The sequence below is a fragment of the Strix aluco genome, chromosome 15 (genome assembly GCF_031877795.1).
Source record: "Strix aluco isolate bStrAlu1 chromosome 15, bStrAlu1.hap1, whole genome shotgun sequence".
Lineage (NCBI taxonomy): Eukaryota > Metazoa > Chordata > Aves > Strigiformes > Strigidae > Strix > Strix aluco.
This window is the reverse complement of record NC_133945.1, coordinates 11,353,714-11,375,715: the sequence shown is the minus strand read 5'-3', so window position 1 is coordinate 11,375,715 and position 22,002 is coordinate 11,353,714. Positions and strand designations below refer to the sequence as shown.

The 22,002-nt window shown below is 40.4% G+C and overlaps 1 protein-coding gene across 2 annotated transcripts in view; it reads right to left on the bottom strand.

The window, feature by feature from the left end:
- The window catches only part of PRKAR1B (protein kinase cAMP-dependent type I regulatory subunit beta), a 101,021-nt gene that overhangs the window by 73,116 nt on the left and 5,903 nt on the right, over positions 1-22,002 (bottom strand). For both annotated transcript variants that reach the window (XM_074841424.1, XM_074841425.1), the window contains exons 3-4: positions 12,385-12,555; positions 9,117-9,208 (exon numbers count right to left, since the gene is read on the bottom strand). In XM_074841424.1, coding sequence (XP_074697525.1) covers positions 9,117-9,208; positions 12,385-12,555 — 263 coding nt within the window. The remainder of the gene's footprint in view (positions 1-9,116; positions 9,209-12,384; positions 12,556-22,002) is intronic.

Here is a 22,002-nt window from a genome sequence, read left to right as displayed (position 1 = left end):
AAATACCATGCCGAATCAACGCCATGAACAAGGCATAAAAGGCACAAAGAAAAGCTGGATCGCCAGGCAGTTTACCTGGAAAATACCTTGGTGTTATCCAGAGGGAAAGCTTTGTTTAGCGTGCCTTGGTTGATTTGAGAGATGAGTTTCCTCCTCTGGGTTGCTTACAAGTAGAATTCAAAGCACAGGCTAATCATCTAATATGACTGATGATCAGAAAAAAATCCCCCACAGAGAGAAGTTCTGCACCTATCTCTTCGATACCAAATCTGTTAAATATACATACAATTTGTATATACACATCTCTGCCCCAAGTTACCACGGTCTGCTGACCATCTCCTGGAGTTCCAGCATGGGTGAGACCTTCATACCTCTATAACCCCTCACGGGATGCAGCTGGCCTTGCTGTGCAACCCTGCACAAAGTGCATTGGGATGATGCCGTCACCTTCCTTTCTCTATTGCCACTCACAAAAAGGAGTGGCAAGAAACCCATCCAACTCTTTGGTCACAAAATATCCTAATGTAACCCAAGGAAGCCATGTTATGTACTCAGCCAAGCCCTCCGCCCCCAACTCTGCCATGCCTCGCTGTACAATTTCCCTTTCAACTCTTATTCTTTCTTTTTATCTCTCACCTTCTGAGTGATTTGAGGATTCTTGGCACGGAACAATAGCTCATTATAGAGGTATTCATGCCATCTATTTCCATCCTCTGACTTTGTCCAATGGCTAGTAAGGGAAATTAAGGTGCAGTTTTGTCATCACATAATTTGATTTCAGCCCCTGCTGCTCCCCAGAAGGGGAGGTCCTGCCCTGTCCTCTCCTCCCTTCAGCTAGCCAAAGTACTTCTGCAGACAGGTAGAGGGTGGGAGGAAGGACCTGATCTGACTGAAAACTAACCCTCTGGGGGAGGATCACTTTTCAGAGAGCTGATCTGGCTAACCATGGCCAGGAGAGCAATAGGAACATGCAGCCAAGGTTTGGCACTTGCTGCGTTACTTCCTCCTTTGGTACCAGCTCAGGATTTGGCTGAAATCAATGGTGAAACAATACCCCAAGGCGCCAAACTGAGGTATTCTGAGCACCAGCAAACTTAAGACGCTTACAGCAAGCAGAGCAAATATTCCCCCTTAACATCCATGTGGTTTTAGCAGAACATGGACTCCTGGAGATACAGAAATACTAATGCAGTACCATGCAAGGGAATTTTTCTAGCAGTGTTCTGCACCCTGTAGGCATATACGAAGCACAGGCAGAAGCGAGATCTGTGTTTGTTTTTTAACAAAAGAGTTAAGTTACAAATGCAAGGAAAATACAGGATGTATAATGAATATGTCATAGCTGTGGCATCCTGTTTCTAAAATATCTTGCTCCTGAATGGTGCCGTCTTAGGTTTCTTCCACATATATGAGGCTTTCCAGCTGGCCTGCAGCCAGTGCTTTAATAAAACATGGTATTATGCAGAAGCGAATAAAGCTTATAGCAATAATAATGTCCTTGAAATTCACTAATCACCAGAAGTTTCAAGAATATTTTAATATGAGATCAACAGGACAACAACTAAAATTCATGTTAGCTATGGAAAACCACTTCTCTCATGTTAGATCACGCCTGTACTGAAAAAAGTACCCAAGTCATTACTGACCTGGATAAAGAGTGTGTTTTCTGAATTTGATGACAATACCTAGCATAAAGGAGCTTCAAGCACTTCAAAAAACAACACTAGGATGTAAAATGATTACAAATTGAAGAAATGGTCTGAGATAATATATGTACTTTCAATAAAGACACAACAGCTAAGCCTATTTGGGTAGGAATAGCCAATGGCATAAAAATATGGTGAAGATTCACTGCCAAGGTAGCATTTTTGCAGGAAAGGATCCAATGATTTCTGTGATCACATGCTAAGCAGTCAACAGTTGTCGCAGTGAAAAATATAAACAAACAAGAAAAAGGTGGACCAACTGGAGAATGTTGAAGAGAACAACAAAAATGGTCAGTGGTCTGAGGAACCTGGTCTGCAAAGGAAGATGGGAAAATTAGATTCATCTAGCTGAGAAAACAGAAGATGTGCAAAATAACAATAACACTTCAAATACATTCAAAAAGAGAAAATAAAAAAAAATGTACAGAGAAAGAATACACTAGTTCCCCACTACCGAGGATCCAAGAATTATAAAAGTAGAGCTAAGAGGCTTCTCCCATCCAAACAGAGGACAACCTAAATTATGTTCAAAGATATTTGTCTAACCTGTTCTTAACAACTATAGATTCTACAATCTGTTTAAGTATCCTAGAAATTATTACCACATGTCTAGTTTACATCCATCTTGTACAATTTAAGCTAATTCTGATGTTTTGTCTTCAGGGGACACAGATACATGATAACTCTTTTCCTCTCTGTGGGAGCCCTTAATACATTTTAAGAACATTACTGTGTCTCGATACTGAGGAACTCTTAATTTGGACACTAAAGTCTTTCAAATAGTGTTATGTTTATGCCCAGTAAGTCCCTATAGGACCCCACTTTGCCACCCATCATGGCGTACAAAACTGACCGAATTGCAGAACACGGGTTACTTACAACACACTTTTAAGAAGGTAGTAGAACATTTTTCTGAAATGCTAACAGCAAGATGATGGTATCTACAACAACTTGCCTCCAATTTTATCTACAGCATCACAGCAGCATGTGCCCTCCAAGATGCCTGGGTAAGAATTTTTCCTTGAAGAAAACTCTTGGTTGGCTTCCATGCCCAGTACAAGTGCCAATTTTCATCTTTACATCCTGGCCCCAACAAGCATAGACAATAAAAAATGCCTTTTTTTCTCATACCTTTGCAATGCAGGCAACACACAAGGGTAAATGCAACACACTCTGTTGCTGTAGTAAATACAGCAGTTTTGTCTACTGTTTAGTTCATTTGTTGTTGCTTTTTTGCACCTTTGAAAGAGCTCAATATTTTAGTAAAAGCATTAAATACAATTTCCTGACTCTTTGTTTCCAAAGCACTTTCACAGCAGTATACTGTTCACACAAACCAATTTATTATTAATCCAAGTAATAAAATACACAAAAGCATTCCAAAAGCTGTTGCAGGCATTACAGCTGCCTGTACATTAATAATAAAGAATCAATGCTTGTAAAAATTATTATATTAGCTAAAATGCCAAAAGTGGAGTCTGGAAGTGCATGTTAAATATTTATCTATTCTCTTTATTCCTTTACAAACAAGCTTTTCATAGCTTTCACATATAGATTTTACACCACATTTATACACAGATATGATGATCGTTTAACCATTCCACTTCTTTATGTGGTCAGGAGGCCACTGAGCTTCTGAACAGGGACTGGCAGACATGGCTCATGACTCACAGCAGAGCAGACAGGCATTGGTGACATCCTGGAACCAGGACTGACACTCCTGCTGCTCTCAGTCCTGCTCTCTCACGCACTGGTTATGCTTCAGTTATATTTCCTTCTCCTCCTTGACAATCATCAGTTTTGGGTACAACTTCCATTCCCACAGCAGGTCACTTCTCAGTCTTCTCACTGCCCCCCTCTCAGGGGCTGCCCCCATCCAGGAAAGACAGAACATCCTGTCAATGAAATGATGAAAAATATCTTTTATTTTTATCCACAGAAAGAAAAGGAACAATTTCTTCCTTTTTTTTTTTACCCTTTACTGTTCAACATCATGGCAAAGCCAAGTGGGTGTACTTGTATTCCAGCATTACATGCTGAACCAATAAAAATTCTCACTAGCTACACTGCCAGGTTATAAGAGATTAGGACAATCAGACTAGCCCCTTGTCACCAATTTTGACTTTATACACCATTTCACAACTAGGAAGGCTTAGAGGATGTTAATCTGCTGAATATCCAAGAGTGGGAGAGGAAATAAAATGCTGCCAAGTTATGGGTGTAATTCTGTCTTTGCATAGATAGAAATCATTCACTGCCTGCTGACTGAACAAAACCAAAGCAGCAGAGAGGGCATCAGTACAACGCACCCTGCCGTGCTGATTTCTCCCATATGCAAAATTCTCAAGCGTCACAGACCAAAAGAAGGGGGAAAGTTTATGCAAACTCTTAACAGCCTTCAGAATGGACCTGAACCATGAGATCATGTTGGAACCAGGAGGGATGAGATCAGCAAGGAACTCCTTCCCCTTATTCACCCACTAGAACCTATAGCACAGGCCACCTAAGACAACGCTTGAATGTTATTAAGTGTAACTTCCCACCAGCACTCTGGAGGGACACTACAAAGATAGATCTACTTTATGAAATATGCACTTCTGCAAAATTTGTAATTTTATCTTTGTGTTCTTTTTATTAAGTACAAATGCCATAATCAAGGATTGTATTTAATTTTATTCTTTTCTGCTGGGACTTCCTCTTGGATCACAGGTGTAATGAAGAGCAAAGAAACAAGATGGCTTCTGCCCTCAACTGATGTTAAAGACAAACTGTTGCAAAGAACATAATCTATAAAAAATAAATTTATGTTTATAATGCAAAAATCCCTCACAGTTAATGCTGCCATTTCACTTTTCCCCAGTATAATGAAAGAGAGGATGAATGTCTCTTACCTGGCTGAAGGTCCAGCTCCACCAGTGTTTTCTCTCAAGGTTGTTCATCCTTGAACAGACTGCAGAGCAATTCCTAGTTCTTCTGGGTGCACAGCCTGTGCAGCACTGTCTTCTGTGTCAGAACATGTTCTATGCTGCAAGGAGCTCCTTCAGAGCTGTCACACGAGAAGCTGTTTTGCAGGACTGTGTACATATATGTAAGGCTTTGGTGAGCACCAAGCCAGGACCAGAGTTGCTGATCCTGCAGTGATCTTAACTATCTCTGCCTGGGAAAACTGTCCTCTTGATGGCCACCTCCACAGCTTCTGCATGATGTTTGCACACCAGTATGAACCATGCTTTTCAAGAAAATCTTGCTGCGCTCACATCTGAGCTTAACTAAAATGCTCCACTGCCCACCTAATAAAACCCTTTGAGCAGTCTTTTCCAAGGGTTTTTGAATGGAGTCACGAAGGAAGTGGAGTAAGGAAAAAACACAAAACAAAGGGCAAAACCCCCATGTGAACATAAGCCAACCAATATGTCATCACATGAGGTGGAAGAAAGGAGAGAAGTTAGAGCACACGTGCCTAGGGACCTGCAGGATGTTATAACAGCACGATCAAAATCCAAGCTCAACTACCCCGGCATTAAATACATCCTAACTGCAGAGGAAATACATCAAAGCCTGAAACAAAGTGAAAGGGCTTTGCCACACATCCCAGCCAGGGAAGCAAAACCCATCAAAGCACATACAACATAAGGCTACTCTGAGAAGACTGCAACTGAGTTTGGGCTGGTAAGACAAGAAACAAGAATGAGCTCAAAGGCAAGCACACTGATACACATCCATGTACTCTCTGCAACTAACTGAGCTTTTTAGTTCATAATTAAGCCCATCACCACTTTAACATCCCCCTTTTCCCCACAGCTCACAAATATTTACCTTGCCTGTATTTCACTGAAATTTTTAATATAGTTCAGTATTTTTGTTAGATGTGCAGTATTTTAATAAACAATCAAAATCAAACTATACCTATTAAGACACAATAATAAATTAATTTTATGAAGCCCTGATGCTGCTTTAATGTCTAACAGCTAGTTTCTCATCAATTAAAAAAAATTCTGGATGAGTATGTGATACATCCATGTAAATCTGAGGTTTTGTGTCAGTGAGAATGTAACAGACCAGCTCTGGGCAAAGGAAGACACACATAAAATATACATCAGGTGCACATGTGCAGAAACACAATTAAAAAGCCACATATTCCTGGTTTTGCAAATGAGAACAACAGCTCCCTTACAGTTAAAAGCACATTTCCACTTCAGATAATGGGCATTTTGCCACTGGCTTTGAGAGAACCAGAACCCTACTCCAGAGTTTAATCAAGATCTTATTGAAGTCAGTGGAAAAGTCTCACGAGAAAACAGTGGACTGCTACATCACTTTGCAGAGCTGCACTGTTCTTTATAATGTTAGCAACTCCTGAAATGAGCATTTTGGCAAAAGTTGCTGATAACTAGCTCTGCTGCCTTCAGTACTGATGCAGTTGCAGTTTCCCTTTTATTGCACTTTTCAGTATAATTTTACACAGAGACTCTGTGTGTGTGTTGTGTGCATGAGATAGACAGCAACTCTTTTTTAAGCATGGCACATGGAAAGACGCTATCCAAAAGAAGACCTGAACAGAACTATTTCAGACACCAGTGCAAAAAGATACTTGTTTACCTTAACTTCACCATGACTTCTCATGCAATTAATCATTCATATGGAATATCTGCCACAGAGATAATACGCTACATGCTGCCTTTATAAATAAGGGTTTATGTCAGACATAAGGCCCTTTACAGCTGCCAAGCAGCAAGCACAACACAAGTCACCTCTCCTAGCTTTCCACCATTCCAAGAGGACAGAACACAAATGAAGTCATATACCACTTACTTCACTGAACTACATATCTCCAGCAACAATATACAAACTGGAAGTGATGGCAATGGTGTGCTCCACTTTGCTGACTTCTCCATACTTTACAAACGAAACCTGACAAGGGCAATAGCATGATGTGGAGAGTGAGCTCAGTAAAATGCAAAGAGAGAACAACTTACTCGTCATTGCAATCATGTCTGCAAAAGCAGAATGCATGCGTCCTTCTGTGAGTTACTTGTTTTTTTGCACAGTGCCAGCAATAGCTTGCTGTGCTTGTCATGAGGCTTGAACAAGGCACCTAGACACATCCCTGAGCAAGGGAGATGGTATAAAGCTGAATATGCTGCAGTGCACAACCCAGAAACCAAGAAGCTTCTAAATCTTTTGACAGCAGAGGCAGTAGACACCTGGTCAAGCCATAGTTTGAGGACTGCAAAAGCTGACAGTCTAGAACCCATCTGCAGCACACACATGGGAATCTGCACACATCTCTTCACTCCTAACGCATACCCGTAACAGGACAGTCTGTCTGACAGAGGTAAATGGGTCACAAGGAATGGATAGGAGAGTCTATGACCATGATGTACAATCAGCACAGTGCAGAAAAAGCACTTTTACTTCAGTTTTTCTTTCAACCTACTTTGATAACATATTACCGAAATGTCCCTTTTCCAGCCCTAAAACCTATCCTTTCAGTGCCTGTGACATTAGCATGCCAACGGTATAATTAGGATTTATAGCAGTTCTGTACAAGAATTCTCTGCTGTGGGTGAAAAATCGAGAAGAAATGTGCAAAGTTAATCCTCTTCTAATTACTCCAGAAATCTGCGTGCGAATGCAATATCATAATAATTAGGATTGCAAAGTAATTAAACTGTGCAAACGTCTGCAAGAGGGAGCAAAATTTGCACACTTGGAGCGTGCTTTGACTGAAAGTCTTCAAGTAGCCCCACCAAAGGACTGTACTGCTGATGTTCTGCCAGTACTAAAAACGTCAGTGTAGACAAAGTCTTTGTCCTTTCTAACCACAGAAGCACAGAAAAGCAGGGTTGGCAAGGACCTCATGACATCACTTAGCCTATCCGCTGCAAGGCAGGACTGACACTACTTATGTCATTCCTGGCAGACCGTAGTCTAATCTGTTCTTAATGTCCTCAAGTGGTGGAGACTCCACAACCTACCCAAGCAGAAACCTCTTCCTATCTGACTTGACTCTTTCCTACTGCACTTTAAATCTGTTATTCTTTACCCTTTGGCACACACAGCAGTTTATTCCTCATATACCATTATTCATACACAATTATAAGCTATTATCACATCCCCCTGCCCCTGACTTCTCTTCTGCAGGCCAACCAATCCCATTCTTTCTTCAGAAGAGATGTTATCTAGATCTGTGATAGTTCCCACTGCTCTTCCCTGAACTTCCTCCAACTGTTTATCCTTGAAGTGCAGTGCACAAACTGGACACTGTGTTCCAGATGAAATGTTTCCAACACCAAGACGTCTTGCATGTTCTCCTGTTTAGTTACCCCAGTAAAACATTAGTATTTTCAAAACAGCTTGACATTAGTGACTAATGTTCAGACCATGATTCACAATAAGCTCCACATAGATTTTCAAGGAACTACCAGAACTGCAAAACCATCTTATAGTTATAAAGGTGTTCTTCCTGCCTAAGTATACGTCTCTGCACTTGTCTCAGTGACAATCCATCCTGCTTTTACTACAACATTTCTTCAACCTGTCAGCCTAATTCTGAATTCTAGCCTTGTCTCCCAATGTTTTAGCAGCCCTTCCCATCTTCATGTCATCTAAAAATTCAAGACTCATACTCTATTCCACCACTGAGGTCATTAATGACAACAACGATGAAAACCAGACCAACCCTTCCCACACTTCAACGTATCTTTCCATTAGAATGTTAGACCATTGATAACTGCTATTTGGCATGGCAACCCAATCAGTTTTGCATAGACTCCGTAGTGGTTTCACTGAAGATGTTTCCTTTGATTGTTTATGGAACTGTCATATATATTAATGTCAAAATGTTACTAGATGTCAAGCTTCTTTGGCCTCTGTTGTGCCTTCCCTAGCTACAAGACTTGCTACTCAGTTGTAGAAAGACTTTTTCAAGTGTTTAAAAGTCACATTGGCTGTTACTGAACTCCTTGGTCTCCTTCAGGTGCTTACACATAATTTGTTTGTTCCAGCTTTTCAAAGAACAAAATAATTTACCTGTAATTCCCTTTTACCTCTTTATAGACATTATGCTTTTTCTTTCCAACTCTTCTAGCACTTGACCTGTCTTCCCTGAGTTCCCAGAAGTAACTACAAATGCTTCCGAGATTGCTTTAGCCAATTACTTAAGTAACCTAAAGTTCATCAGGCATAGCTGATTTGAAAATATTAAATATGTCTGAATATATTCTTAACCTGTTCTTGCCCTCTTTTAGCTTGTGATTTTACCCTCTGTCATAATACTGTAAGTGTGTGTGAGGGTGCATCTAGTATGACGCAAATGTATCAGTAAGAGTAGTTCTGATCCCTGAGTCAAAATTTAATATAATTTCTTGCCCTCAGGTCAAGCTATTTAAATCATAAAGCACCTCATACCTTCGTTCATTGTCATCAAGATGAGCAAAGAGCACGTTCTTGGAGATGGCCTTTGCCAGAGCAGTCATAGTTTTATAGTCCTTTGGAATAACCTGTAGAGAAAAGAACAAAGGGTAATTACATGCCTGGTTGTACTTCTTCACAGATCTTGAAATCTATAGAAAATTCCACTACTCAAGATAATGGATGCAATTTGATTTCAAACACTGAGACAGGTTTAGACTACAATATAAAGCCACTAAGAAACTCATAAATTACAGTTTTGATAATGTGAGGATAAGAATTTATGTTCTCAGTATGACAACCAGAAAAGAAATATAAGATCCGGGATGAGTGGGGAGAAGGATATCCATAAAATACTATAATTAGCAGGTACTGGCAGCTGTGTAGTCTCCTTTCAAATCTCTTGAACTGAGGAAAACATATTTCATATTCTTCTTCCCCCACAAACAATATTAGAAGCAATCTATTTTTAAAACTAGGGAATGAGCAACCTTTCTTTAGGTAAAAGGTAAAAATGTGATGATTACACCATACTTTTCAGTACTCATTATGGTATAAGAAACCAAGCTTCTGAGAGGCCCACCTTCCTCACAAAGAACTGATCTAGATTTATTTCAAGGGAAAATACTACAGTGTGAAGATCTGAGGTTAAACTCTGGCTTCAGACATCACTTACATTGACTGCTGTGGTCATTAGACTACTCAAATTAAGTCTAGAGAAGCATGTATGTATAAACAGCATATTTGCATCAGAGTGAAACATAGTCTAATTTATCTAAAAGTTTAAATTTCTCAATGTTAAATAGAATTAGTATCTTATTCTTGGTTCTTACTCTAGCAAACAAACCTTGGACTGAATTGCAGTCCTGAACCCTTGCTCTATTAAGAATATCCTAGCTGTTCAGCTTCCTGCTGATGAGCCAAAAGGGTAGATAATCAAATCACTAAGACATTCAACTCCAACCTTTCTGGCTGATTATGGAATAGCGTTGACAAGCCTTTCTCAGTGAGAATCTGCAGCAGTGAAAGCCACAAGGCCAAGACCAAAGTGGGTCTGTTGGGGCAAGAACACAGAAAACACAGAAGAGATTCTCTAGATGTCACAGTAACCATACGTCTGACCAAAATCAAATGGCAGGAAGAATCACTTGACCATTTCTTACATCACTGTTCCAAGTAATCATTGAATGTTCTCTTCAAGCCAATAACCCTCTTTACAGCACGATTCCTATTCTGTTAGTTATTAACTATACGTTATGTCAGATGTGGTGACAAATATTGCTTTCTCTAGTTTCAGGAATGAAGCAATAAAATAACCCTCCGCAGTGATCTTCCTTTGTGCTCCCCAGAATGGAGCCATGCCATGTGCTTGCTCAAATCACAAAGCTAAATCTCCTTTGATTTCCTCTCCAGTGACATAACTCATTGCACTGCCTTTAGCAGTACTCACCCTATAGCTCACCCCTTCAAGGGATCCTTTAAATTGGCTTATGACCCATATGTGTTTCTATCCAACACCTGATTTCAAGCCAGTGGTTCTTCCTGGCTACTATCTAAAATTCCATCTGCTTGCAATAGTCTAACACAACCCCTGCCTTGCTTTTTACACTTTTAAATTAGTTTCATAATTTGTCCTTTCAGTGTCTCTGTTTATTTCTGTATTCTAGAAATCTCTGTCACAAACACACATCCATGGGAGTCACCATGGGATTCATTTGCTGATGGCAGAAGACAAAGCACTGACACAAACCCTCCCAGTGCTAGTTCTCTATTCCTTGCAGCATCTGCAGCCTGACAAGAAACCATCCCCTAAATTATTATTATTTAAGTTCAGTCAGTTCCTAGGAAATTAAAATCATAACAGCCCTAGTCACAGAACACAAAGAATATGATCTGAATTGCTTCTTCTCATTCTTGCCTACCCACTGTCAGGGCTTATTGGCATCACTGTAGAAAAACGAAGACAACAAAGTTAACTTCAGGTTCCATATAAACATAAAAGAATTACTCAGGGGTGTGGGAAGGAATATTTCCTTTGATTTTCAGAAAAGTCAGATGGAGCCCATATTAAGCAGAGACAAATGTGATCTCTTCATGGAAGTTTTTAAGGGGGATATTGCAAACTGCAGAGAAAAAGAAGTGTTTGAAAGTGGCTTTTAAAATAACACATAAGTTTTTTAACAGTGCAGTGCATTAATAGCTTGACCACACTGTTGTTAAAATTTACTGTATACTTGCAAGTATTATTTAACTGCCACAAGAATACTCCTCCATATTGTTTTTAGGAAAAAAGGCTCTCCTAATTCTTTGTTTCTTGGGTCAGAAATCCCCAGAGCAGCCAGTGAACTTGTTTTGTAAGTGGATGACAAAAGCACATCTGACTGCAAAGGCAAAAAATATTCTGCCAAAAAACAGTGACTGAAAAAAATGTATTCCCATAAAGAAAAAGCTCTTTGGGTTAAAGCTACTCCAGGCATGCACAAAAGCACATTAGTAGCATCTGTCAACCTTACGAAATGCATTTTTAGCCTAGCTCCCTAAACAAGTATGACATATGCTATTGTAATGATTGTCTTCTAATAACATTTGAAAGCTTTGGCCAGTTTCAAAAAAAAATTGCAGTTGTTAAGAGATATCAAGGATAGAGCATATCTAGATATTTTTGTGAAAAAAGCAGATAAAACAAGAGAAGCCCAAATTAGTGCTCCTACCGAAGAAATTACCTAATTTGGGATTGGCACTTCTTCAAAGACTACAGTCACATAAAATCACCCAAGTATGGTCAACAGCCTTCCAAAAACCCATGGGTTAGGTGGTACTAAATCAACATTGAAACCATGTGTCTGAATGGTCTAGGGAACCTAAATGATCCTGGTTAGAAGAAAACTTGAGCTAGAAGTGACTTTTTGGAAAAAAAAGCAGGAAACACAGCAATAGAAAAGGCTGCTTTCCAAAACTGTGAGGTTCTGACAAAACTCAGAAGCTGCTGAAGTCTGTGAATATTAAGAAAATGGCTGAGAATTACCGACCCTGCTAGAGAGGGAAACAGATTAGCAGCACATCTCAAAAAGGAAAGAATAGAGAATGCTGAAGCCATATTGACAGGGAAAGCAGCAAAAGAACTTGAGTGTGAAGAAGATGGTCAAGCCATGCACATGATGGCATGAGGACACCATCCTACAGGCTGACACGAGTCCAAATTATGAGCAAAATATAAGTCCCTGGATTGCCCTGTACATCTCAGAATCAGACAGTAACACATTACCTTTCTGACGTAAGAAACAGCATCTTCCTCAGTGTACACTTCTGCACTGACACCCCCTCTCCTGCGCCGGGCTTTTACCACTGGGTTGGGAGGAGGAGGGGAAATCTCATCGTCATGAGAATCAGACTGGGAACTGGATTTCTGCCGAGCCAGTATTTGTTTGCATTCTTCCTGCAAGGCAAAAAGAGACAATGAAACATCTTACCCATGTAGCTAACTTGCTGGATGTGCTCAATTCACTCTTTTACAACTATCAGCAACCCCTTCACTTCTACATTTGGATGACTGTCAATTTACACATGTGTATTGCTGATATTAATGTGAGCAGCATGAAGGACTGACACTAACTACAATGTGTGTACTGGTATCATCACTCCAATATTTGACCTGTTCAACTCTTCCTCATATGTAATGGAAACCTATGTATTATAAACTGTGGACATATCTTTGCAACTACTGAGAAAGCAAAAGAACAAGCCTCTTTTGCTCACTCTAGCATCACAGCTGTTATTTTCTCAGTTGGCTTGCACATATCTTTGTCTCTTGTACAGAGAACATATCAGAAGTCACACATCAATATATCAGATAGGTTTTTTCATCTTACTCCGCTTTACAGGCTCACTATCACCAGAAAGAACAAAGACACTCCCTACTCCAGAATTTCTGCCATATAACAGATTTACGATCAATGGGACTACCTCCAAGCAAGTAAGATCCAAGGTAGGCTCCAGAGGACTGTGAAAATGATGGCTGGCCTAGCACCAGCTGGCCAATAGGGAGGTTATTCTCCAAATTTCATGCTCATGGAACAGAGAGTAAAATACGAAGGGGAATCCCTGAAGACATAGTAACGACAGCAGGGAACAGTACAGAAAACCTTCAAGAAAGGATGTCAGAGTTGCAAGACTTTGTCAATTCATACACTGAATTATATGACTTCTAAAGAATTGAGACAAGATTAGCCCATAATTATAATATTTTCCCAGAGCCCCATCTCCTATTCTTCAGCTTCCTGGGATTTAAGGGAAAGCACACAGGAGTAAAATTCCCTTTGCATCATCCCCGTCTATCAGCCAAAGGAATGGGGGCCTGTCTGCTCATTTCCAGCCCACCTCCTTGCCCATGGCACCACCTCAGCCTGGCATCCTGCTCACAACACACCACACTGCCTTTGCTACTTCTTCAGTGCCTTCTTAGCTGGTACCTTCTGGTCTTCACTGACCCTGCCTCAGGCAGGGGAGAACTGGAGATGGGATGGACCACATGCCCTGTCCTCAGCTTGTCTGATACAGGAAAACTGAAGGGCACGTGCAGGAGGGACATGAGCATTGTAAGGGGGCAAGCGGTCTTGTGTGGCAGTAGACCAGTAATTTTACTTGCCGTCATCTATTATATTGCTGTAGGCATAATCCACACCCTGATAGTCTCAGGGTTATGTTGATCAACGTACATGTAGCCAGCTATCATCCAACGACTCCCTGAACAACTCCAGTATTTTTGAGACAATTCAGATTAGCAGCATTGCAGGCTACCCAAAAGCAAACGTAGTAATGCTGAGCTCCCTGTGCACCCCATAAAACCAAGGTTCCTTTGACAGGGATGCCAGAACCTGGCCTCTGTCTTACACAGCTAATTTCCAATGAGACTTTCCAGTCAGAGCTAATACATGGGGTCGGTGGCGGAGGGAGGATCTGGGAGCACCAGCGTAGACATGTGGCAGATTACCAACATAGCCAGTTGGTCTCATTGACAGAGGAAATGAGTTATAGTTAACTCATCAGGTATGACACCAGAAAAGAGCGGTACAGAAAACTGGCACAAGTTCACAATTTTGAAGCTTGCAAGAAAAACAGATGATTAATATATGTTTTGCCATTGATGTTTACAAATGTCTGACAAATCCAGTCACGCCACTTGTCTTTTCTGGTCTTATTCCAGTTTCTTTCCTCACCATCACCGACATTGCCCCTCTCATTAACCTAAGAAGCCTTTGACACCAATCTTTGATGTATTATTGCTACGTGAAATAAATAACTAAATAGTATCTCCCATGCTGCATAATTCAAAGTAACAAGTCACACGTTCTTGTTTTGATTAAGGAACTACTGAACTATTTAAGCGACAAGCACAGAGGTAAAATGTAGAGGGCTGGCTAAAGATCTGACTTTTCAAGGTCCTGACCTGCCTCAGAAAGTACCAAGTTCTTCCTGAGATCAGTATTTTTTTTTAAATTGGGATTACAAAACTGCAACTCCTGGGCCATAACACAGTTGAGCTAGGTGCTGTAACCAAAGACCAGAAAAAAAAACCCTGATTTCAGATATATTAAATCCTTACTGAAACTATTTCATTTCCAATTCAAATTTCAAATAGCAGCACTGGATATGTAAAAAATGACTCAGCTAGATTTTCCTATCGTGTAACAACTGCAAGTCCTATTTAAGCATTCTCATCAACTTCTTCCCTACTCCTCTCTGACTGTCTCTAGCTTCCTTAACTACAATTGGGCACTTGTAAAAACACACATATTTAAAATACAAGTATGTGTGCTACATATTATTACATTTAGTATCTAGTCATCAAAATCAACCCTATGACTGAAGAATTTCAAATAATATTACTGGCTGTTGCAGCTTATGTATCTCTTTGATAATGTCAACATTCTCTGTTTATATTAAATGAACACAACCAAATGCACCTTCCTCATAAGCTTAACTGAAAGGTAATGAAGACCTTTCTGGACAGTAAGCAGCTGAAAGTATACTAAAAAGTAACTACAACAAGAAGACAGTCAGGTAACTATTTAATGGTATGCAGCACTTACACAGTTCTTTTTATACATAGCATATTTACTCATAGAGAAGAGTAGTAGTTTGTCCCATCTGAATATCAAATATACACTTCTTTTTCAGTACACATTGTATAAAAGGCACTTCCAAGGAATTAATAAATAATATCTCCTCTGCCCCAGCACAGATTTATACACGAAAGAAAGCTCAGTGAGATAAAATTAATATCACAAAGCATGCTCTTAAACCCAAATACCTTTTAAAGCCAAAAAGATATTAAAGGATTATAAAAGTGAGTTACCATATGATTCATTTTAAAAGGAAGACTCTTCGCTACAAACTCCTTTTATATAAACAGCAGATAGTTGACTGGCTGGCTTTTCCATATGCCGCTATTTGTAGTCTAGGTAGGATTTCCATTACTGAACTAAAGAGTGCCTTTTGAAAATAAAAGCCTACGCTCTGTCCTGGGTTAAGCTTTCAAAAAGCCATCTTCCATATATCCTGGGGTAAAACTGCACGAATACAGCAAATATTTTAAAGGAGGAATAGACTCTCTGAAGAATAGTTCTTCAAACACTGATCTTCAGACACAGCTTGATGTGAACGCTTGTGCAGAACTCACTTTCAAGTAAACATCTCACCATCTTTTGTTGTCATGACAACAAGCAATCTCACTCTCTATTTGGATGGCACAGATAATTCACAATCATATTACCCAATTATGTCCACCTTAAAATGAGAAAACACGGGGAAGACACAACTGCAAAGCAGTGTAATTGCCTTTGAGCAAGCACCAGTATCTTGTTCTTCCCTTCACACCAGTATCTGCACTGGCTTCAGCAGAGATGCTCCAGACTTGTAGGACATGTAGGGTCTGATCCAGTTATCCATAGTCCAGTGACATTTTGGGAGACCTTGCTCAGCTTTCAGCTGCCAGCTGAGGAGGACACGAGTCTCAGGCTGTCCTGTGTCACATCTACCATCCCCAGTGGACATCATACATAATTCAGGGAGTCTGACATGGCAATAGGGCACCACGTGTGCACCGCTGACTGAAGCCTCCAGTGTCACTGCCACAGTCCAATACAATGATACACACACACCAAATCTACAAAACAACTTTGCTGTGTGACAATAACACCGTATTTCATGTGTACATAATCTAATACTACTTCTATTCAAACCATGTTGCAAGTGAACAAAAACCTAGCTAGAGTTGTGAACAAAAGTCCTTCCTGGGAGTTCTGGGGGAGGTGGATGGTGAAACTAGAATATCATCACTGACTTCAAAGATAATAAACTGAAAAGGAAAGAAAATATACCATCATCGCCTCAAATTAAAAGAAAGAAGAGCCAATAAATACAACTGCAGTGACCCATTTATCTTTTGAATGTTCACCTTAGACTAAGACATTTGTGCTACAAGAGGCTGAGGTGTAAAACACAGGAATTTAGCACGCTGTCCTCAGCGTATGGGGTCATCGCCTTTCCTGATTAATGTTTCCACAAGTTTGTAATGAGTTTAAACACTGCAAGTGAAGTGGCCACAATGAAGAGACAGTTTTTAGGTTTATCCTTCCTTTCAGACCGCTGCCGAAGAGCACACATGCTTCCTGACCCAAAAGCTTTTTTCTCTGTCAGCCGGAGCATTTCCAAACAGAAATTCTCTTCCAGTAGTTCCTCTCCTGGTCTCTCCTTTCAGGCTTTGTCACCACCTGGAAATTCAGATGTTTCAGTTGAAGGAAGGACAGCACCTGAGGAGGCTCCAAATCACTGTGCAGCTTTACAACAACATCCCAAGGAGACTTTTAAAAGCAAGTCAGCCGTTCAGTATCACTGCTCACTATCTCTGCTCTGCCTCCTACAATTTACTCACTGCATTCAAAAGCAACAACACAAAGTACACTCTAAATGAAATGTTCTCTCTTTTTATTTTTTCCTCAAGCGCACTCATAGAGTCTTCTGACTGACAGACCTGGAATTCGCTTTCTATTTATCCACAGAAAATGTGCAGGATACTTCATGCGCATGTAACTAATCTCTCTTTGCACTGGAATTGACCCAGAGGAGATGTTCTCAATACAGGAAGGCTTCTAACACCGCCCCATCACTCCTAGAGGTTGACACAATGATTTATAGCAACTAATAAAGGCCAAAGGCAAAGCACTCTGCTTTGTTGAAAGCACAGGACCGACTGATGCCATCACTGAAAGCTGGAGAAATTTGGGAGGTCTTAATGTCCTTTCCAGCCTTGTCTTTGTCACACTGCACAACTCTATCTTTATGATCGTTCAGCCTTGTAATAGAAGACTTTTCACACAATCCCAACTATTGTTCCACTGCCTTCCCAATGTGAAATGCCACCTTTTCTTCTACAGTGTCACTAAGAAATATCTTTAATATCCACCCCTAACCCACCTACCAACATGTTTATCCACTCCGTAGTTATCCACTGCTTCAATTACTACTACTGCGTCCTCGGTGGCCTCTCTGCATCTCAGTTCATTCCCAATTTCCATCTAGGCAAAATTCTCCTGCCAAAAATCCACCTACTCTTCTGCTGCTCTGACTGCATCGCTTGCCTTCTTGAGTCCCTTTACTGGCGTCCTTTTACCTCTTGCAACATGTTAACACTTCTTGTTTTCCCCTCCAGTGTCTTGCAGTATCTCAACCCATCACCACCTCTTCTGTACTTCCTTACATACACCTCACAGTAAAGTAAGAGAGGTTATGTTACAAAACACAGACGATATTTTTGATACTTAAAAGCTTATATAATCAAAGAGAACCATAGCCAACACTTCTGATTTTTAAAATCCAGCCAAATAACAATGTATGCACATATACCTTGTATAAGAAGAAACATGCCCACAGAAAAGCTCTATTTCTACTACATAAATATAATTTAAACTAAAATGCTGAATACTATGCCATATTTTTCAGCAACAACCAGAACACCTAAGTCATTCTGAAGTTTTTAATCACTGGATATGTAATGCCAAACCTGCTTATTTATTTTTTATTCCAGCCTTCTAAAACAGCAGATCCTTAATCCAAGAGAAACAACACCAACCTCAGTGAGGCTTACACACATGTAAGAGGCAGAAATGGACCGTCAGAGCATACGAAGAGATAGCTGATAATTGAGGTTATCAACGAAGAGGGAATCATAAATGCTAGCATGCCATTTTGCTCCTTAAAATACTTCTGTTGTGTAGGCCCACTTAACATTTAGAAGCGTACTGATGCCCTAAGATCAAATGTGCTGTTGACTGCAAGGATGGTTATTCAAAATCTTGTGTTCCCTCAGTCATTTCAGAGTGGACATTTCTACATTTTCTACTCTTCAGTAAAATTCTACTCAATTTATTCTCTCTTCTAAGAAATTATCTGATGTTAATACAAATATGAAAATATATGTGCTGGGCTGCCCACCTTAAATATACACTCAGCTTTTTTTTCTCTCTTTCATCCTCCTCCCTTTCACATGCATTTCATTTTTGAAACCCAAAACAACTTCCATGTGCTATCAGTGCCTTCACTGGTACAGGGGTATTAAGGCTAGATAGCAACTTGAATTGCATGCTCGGGCAGGAATCCATGTGACCCCCTTAACCCTTCAGTGGGATGTTCACAACTCATTAAGTATTTTTTCCTTCACAATTTGCCAATAAATCCAAACTAAAATAATTATGGACGTGTTTTTATTTTGAGTTTCCCATAGCTCACTTTCTCAGTTCCCTAGCGTCTTGCCCAGGGGTGATGGAGCTGGCAGGCTGAGCTCCCAGGAGTTGCAGAACCTCAACAGCTTGAGCTTACAAAGCTGTCAGGGTACAGCTCCAACACAGGCTGCCAAGCAGGCAACCACAGAGGCGCAGACCTCAGCAGAGCACACTGGAAAGCAATTAATTCCCCTGCCTAGAGCATTTCAAAATCTAAGGTCCTTTTCTTAATTGAAACAAAGTCAAATCTCAAATAATCTTAAATCTGCTGTGAAAACTGCAGTTCTCCACCCAGTCTTACTGGTGTCCAGTTGGACAGTCTCAAACCCCATACTACGTGCCTAATTAAAATGAATTCATGCAGCATTAAAAAGGTTTTCAAAAATAAGAAGTCATCTTTTTCTGCATTTAGGAGAACATTAACACGGAACTACTGGAAAACTAACTTAAAAACAAGAGCAAAATCAAAACTCATCTTCCTATTGGAAATCTGGTTTAATTTGTATCATTTTTTTACATAGTCTTTCTCCTTGCTATCATTCCTACTCGTTATGCCCCTCACTTTAAAATAATTACTGTGGGAAGACAGACAAGGCTTAACTACCTCTGTGCCTCAAGTCACCTCCTGCAACTGAAAGAGAATAAAAGGAAATTATTTTGAAGATAATTTAGTGCCTTCGAGAAAAGCTATTGCCTCGCCTTGGCTAAGCAATCAGCTGTAATGGAAAGGGTCAGTAGCTGTCAGAGCACCTTGCCCCACGCTCTAATGATTGTAAAACACAGAGAATGGGGAGGAATTGCAGAAGCGCAGCTCAAAACCCCCCATCCCTGAAAATGGAGTTCTACCTCATCTGAGGCGAGTTGCTATGCAGTCCAACCGGCCTCTCAAAAGATTAGTGAGGGATTTGCTGAGCTGCAGACAAGCAGGAGGGTAGATACTCAGCCAGTTCTGCAGCCACACACTCCAACACAGGCAGGAGTTAAGCCCCAGCAAACTCTTTTCAAAAATCGATTGGTAAAATAAGGCTTAAGGGCTCATACATCTGTTTGGGAGACTATAAAAGGCTGCAGTCAGCTGGGGGAAAATACGTGTATGTACCCGTTCCTAGCTGTAAAGGCCCATTAGTATCGAGAGCTTTCCCAAAGTCCATTGTGATCTAGTGAAATCTGCCATCACATGGTGCCTGACCCAGCACCATTGTTAACCTTTCACGAATTTGACAAGGTATTTCATTCATGTGTTTAAAGCTAAGTATGAACTTGTTTCTTTAAAGCCCCTTAGATGCTTAAAGATTGACATGGATTAAGTATCCTGATGAATATAAAACATGATAGCTTGAGATGTGAAACAGAGACAACATCCAGACAGATTTCCCTCCTCGTTCCATCACTGTGCTCCATTTTTGTGAGTTTTTGACTTTGAGATGGGGAAAGCTACTCACACTGTAGACACACAAAGTAAACAGGGAGCTCAGTGACACTCTAAAGTGTTCTGCACAAGCTTGTAAGAGCACAGCTTCACTTATAGCCAATTTTATTTCTTAGGAAAAAACTTTTTTTCTCTTTCCACTCTTATCCCCTTCATCTTCCACCCTTCCCTAAACCTCCTGCATTTAGGAAAGCTTGACTGAGGGATCTTAAAAATTCACCTAGTTTTTCCTTTACCTGTTCCAAGAAAACTGTCACCTCTCACAGCACTGCTTGTGGCTGACTACGGCAATCACTGAGGTCTGACCTGAGCTGATTTTCCTCCAGCTCTCTCAGGTGCTGGTATCAGAGGAGTGGCAGGAGCAGAGGCTGCCCAAGCCTACTCAGAACCGCAGTCACACAGCAAGGGCACCCGGTGCTCCCACCGTTGTGCTGCTATCAGCGTCTCGGGTAGCACAGGTATGTTCCCACATACTTTAGCAACATTTCTGACCACTGAGCTGATACCACCCAACTGCTTTGCAAGCTTTGAAAGATACAGAAATATTTGTCTTATTAGTCTTTATCAAACTGCTTAGTTAATGCATTTTTTCGGTACTTTTTCCTCCATGGGATTTTCCTTCCAATAAAACTCTCCCCAGCTTATCTTAAAGGAATGAGTTATACTTAGCATAATCACCTGGACTTAGAAGAATGAATTTCATTGTTTTGGACAGGATCTGGTGGAAATTATTGATTGAAAAATTTCTTGTTGTGACAAAATGTAAATACTGGGAGAGAATACTGTTGCAGATGAAAACCCTAATGCTCAAATTTTGATGCTCAAATACCTTTTGTTCTGAAACTTTTATGATAAATAAATAAACTGTATTTTACTAACAGCGAATGAATTTGTAGCTTACTACACACTTTCTTTTCAGTGCTAGTTTACAGCAAACCTGTCACATAAATGCCTTTATTTTTCTGACCAGGCCTGTGTGCAATACTGTCTAATATCACCAGGTGGAGCTACGCAGGAAATCTCATTTTGGTTTATTTAATCACAGACAGTACAGTCCAGGTTTTTCTAAAATTCTTTTTGGATGGTACCTTAAGACATGCAGCATCAGCCTGGGTCCATAAAACCACTGCCAACCCACAGCAATCCAAGACAGTAAGTTCAGTATGCACAGACAGTATTTCTTGCATATGCACAGGGCAATAGAAGGGACTAGGAGAGAGCTCAGGTCCAGAAGGTACCAGCAAAGACCAGCTGGCTTAGCTAGCAAAGCCACTGCTCTGAAATGGCTTCAGCAAAGCACTTGGTAATGCCTAAATATATCCTGCAGGTTCCTGCTGCTTCCCCTCCTTTTGTGCCATTTTCTTCATTAATTCTACTGAACAACAGTCTAGCTTAGCCTGGCAAGACAACTCCACCTTTGATCGTATAATCACTGCACTAAACAGCCTGACACTAACGAAAGTTTTGCAGTCTCAGTATAGCTGAAAACACAAGGCTTTGCCTGTAACGTCTTAATTAACTTTTTTACATAAGGTAAGAACCAGAGATAAAAGATGCGTTCCCTGTTTTTTCTGCTAGGTCTTCTTTAGTTCTCGAGTAAACAGGGCCTAATTACAGCTGTTAAAATAATGCCATAGTTTCTTAGCTAATATCCATTTCCCTGCTCTAAAAAAGC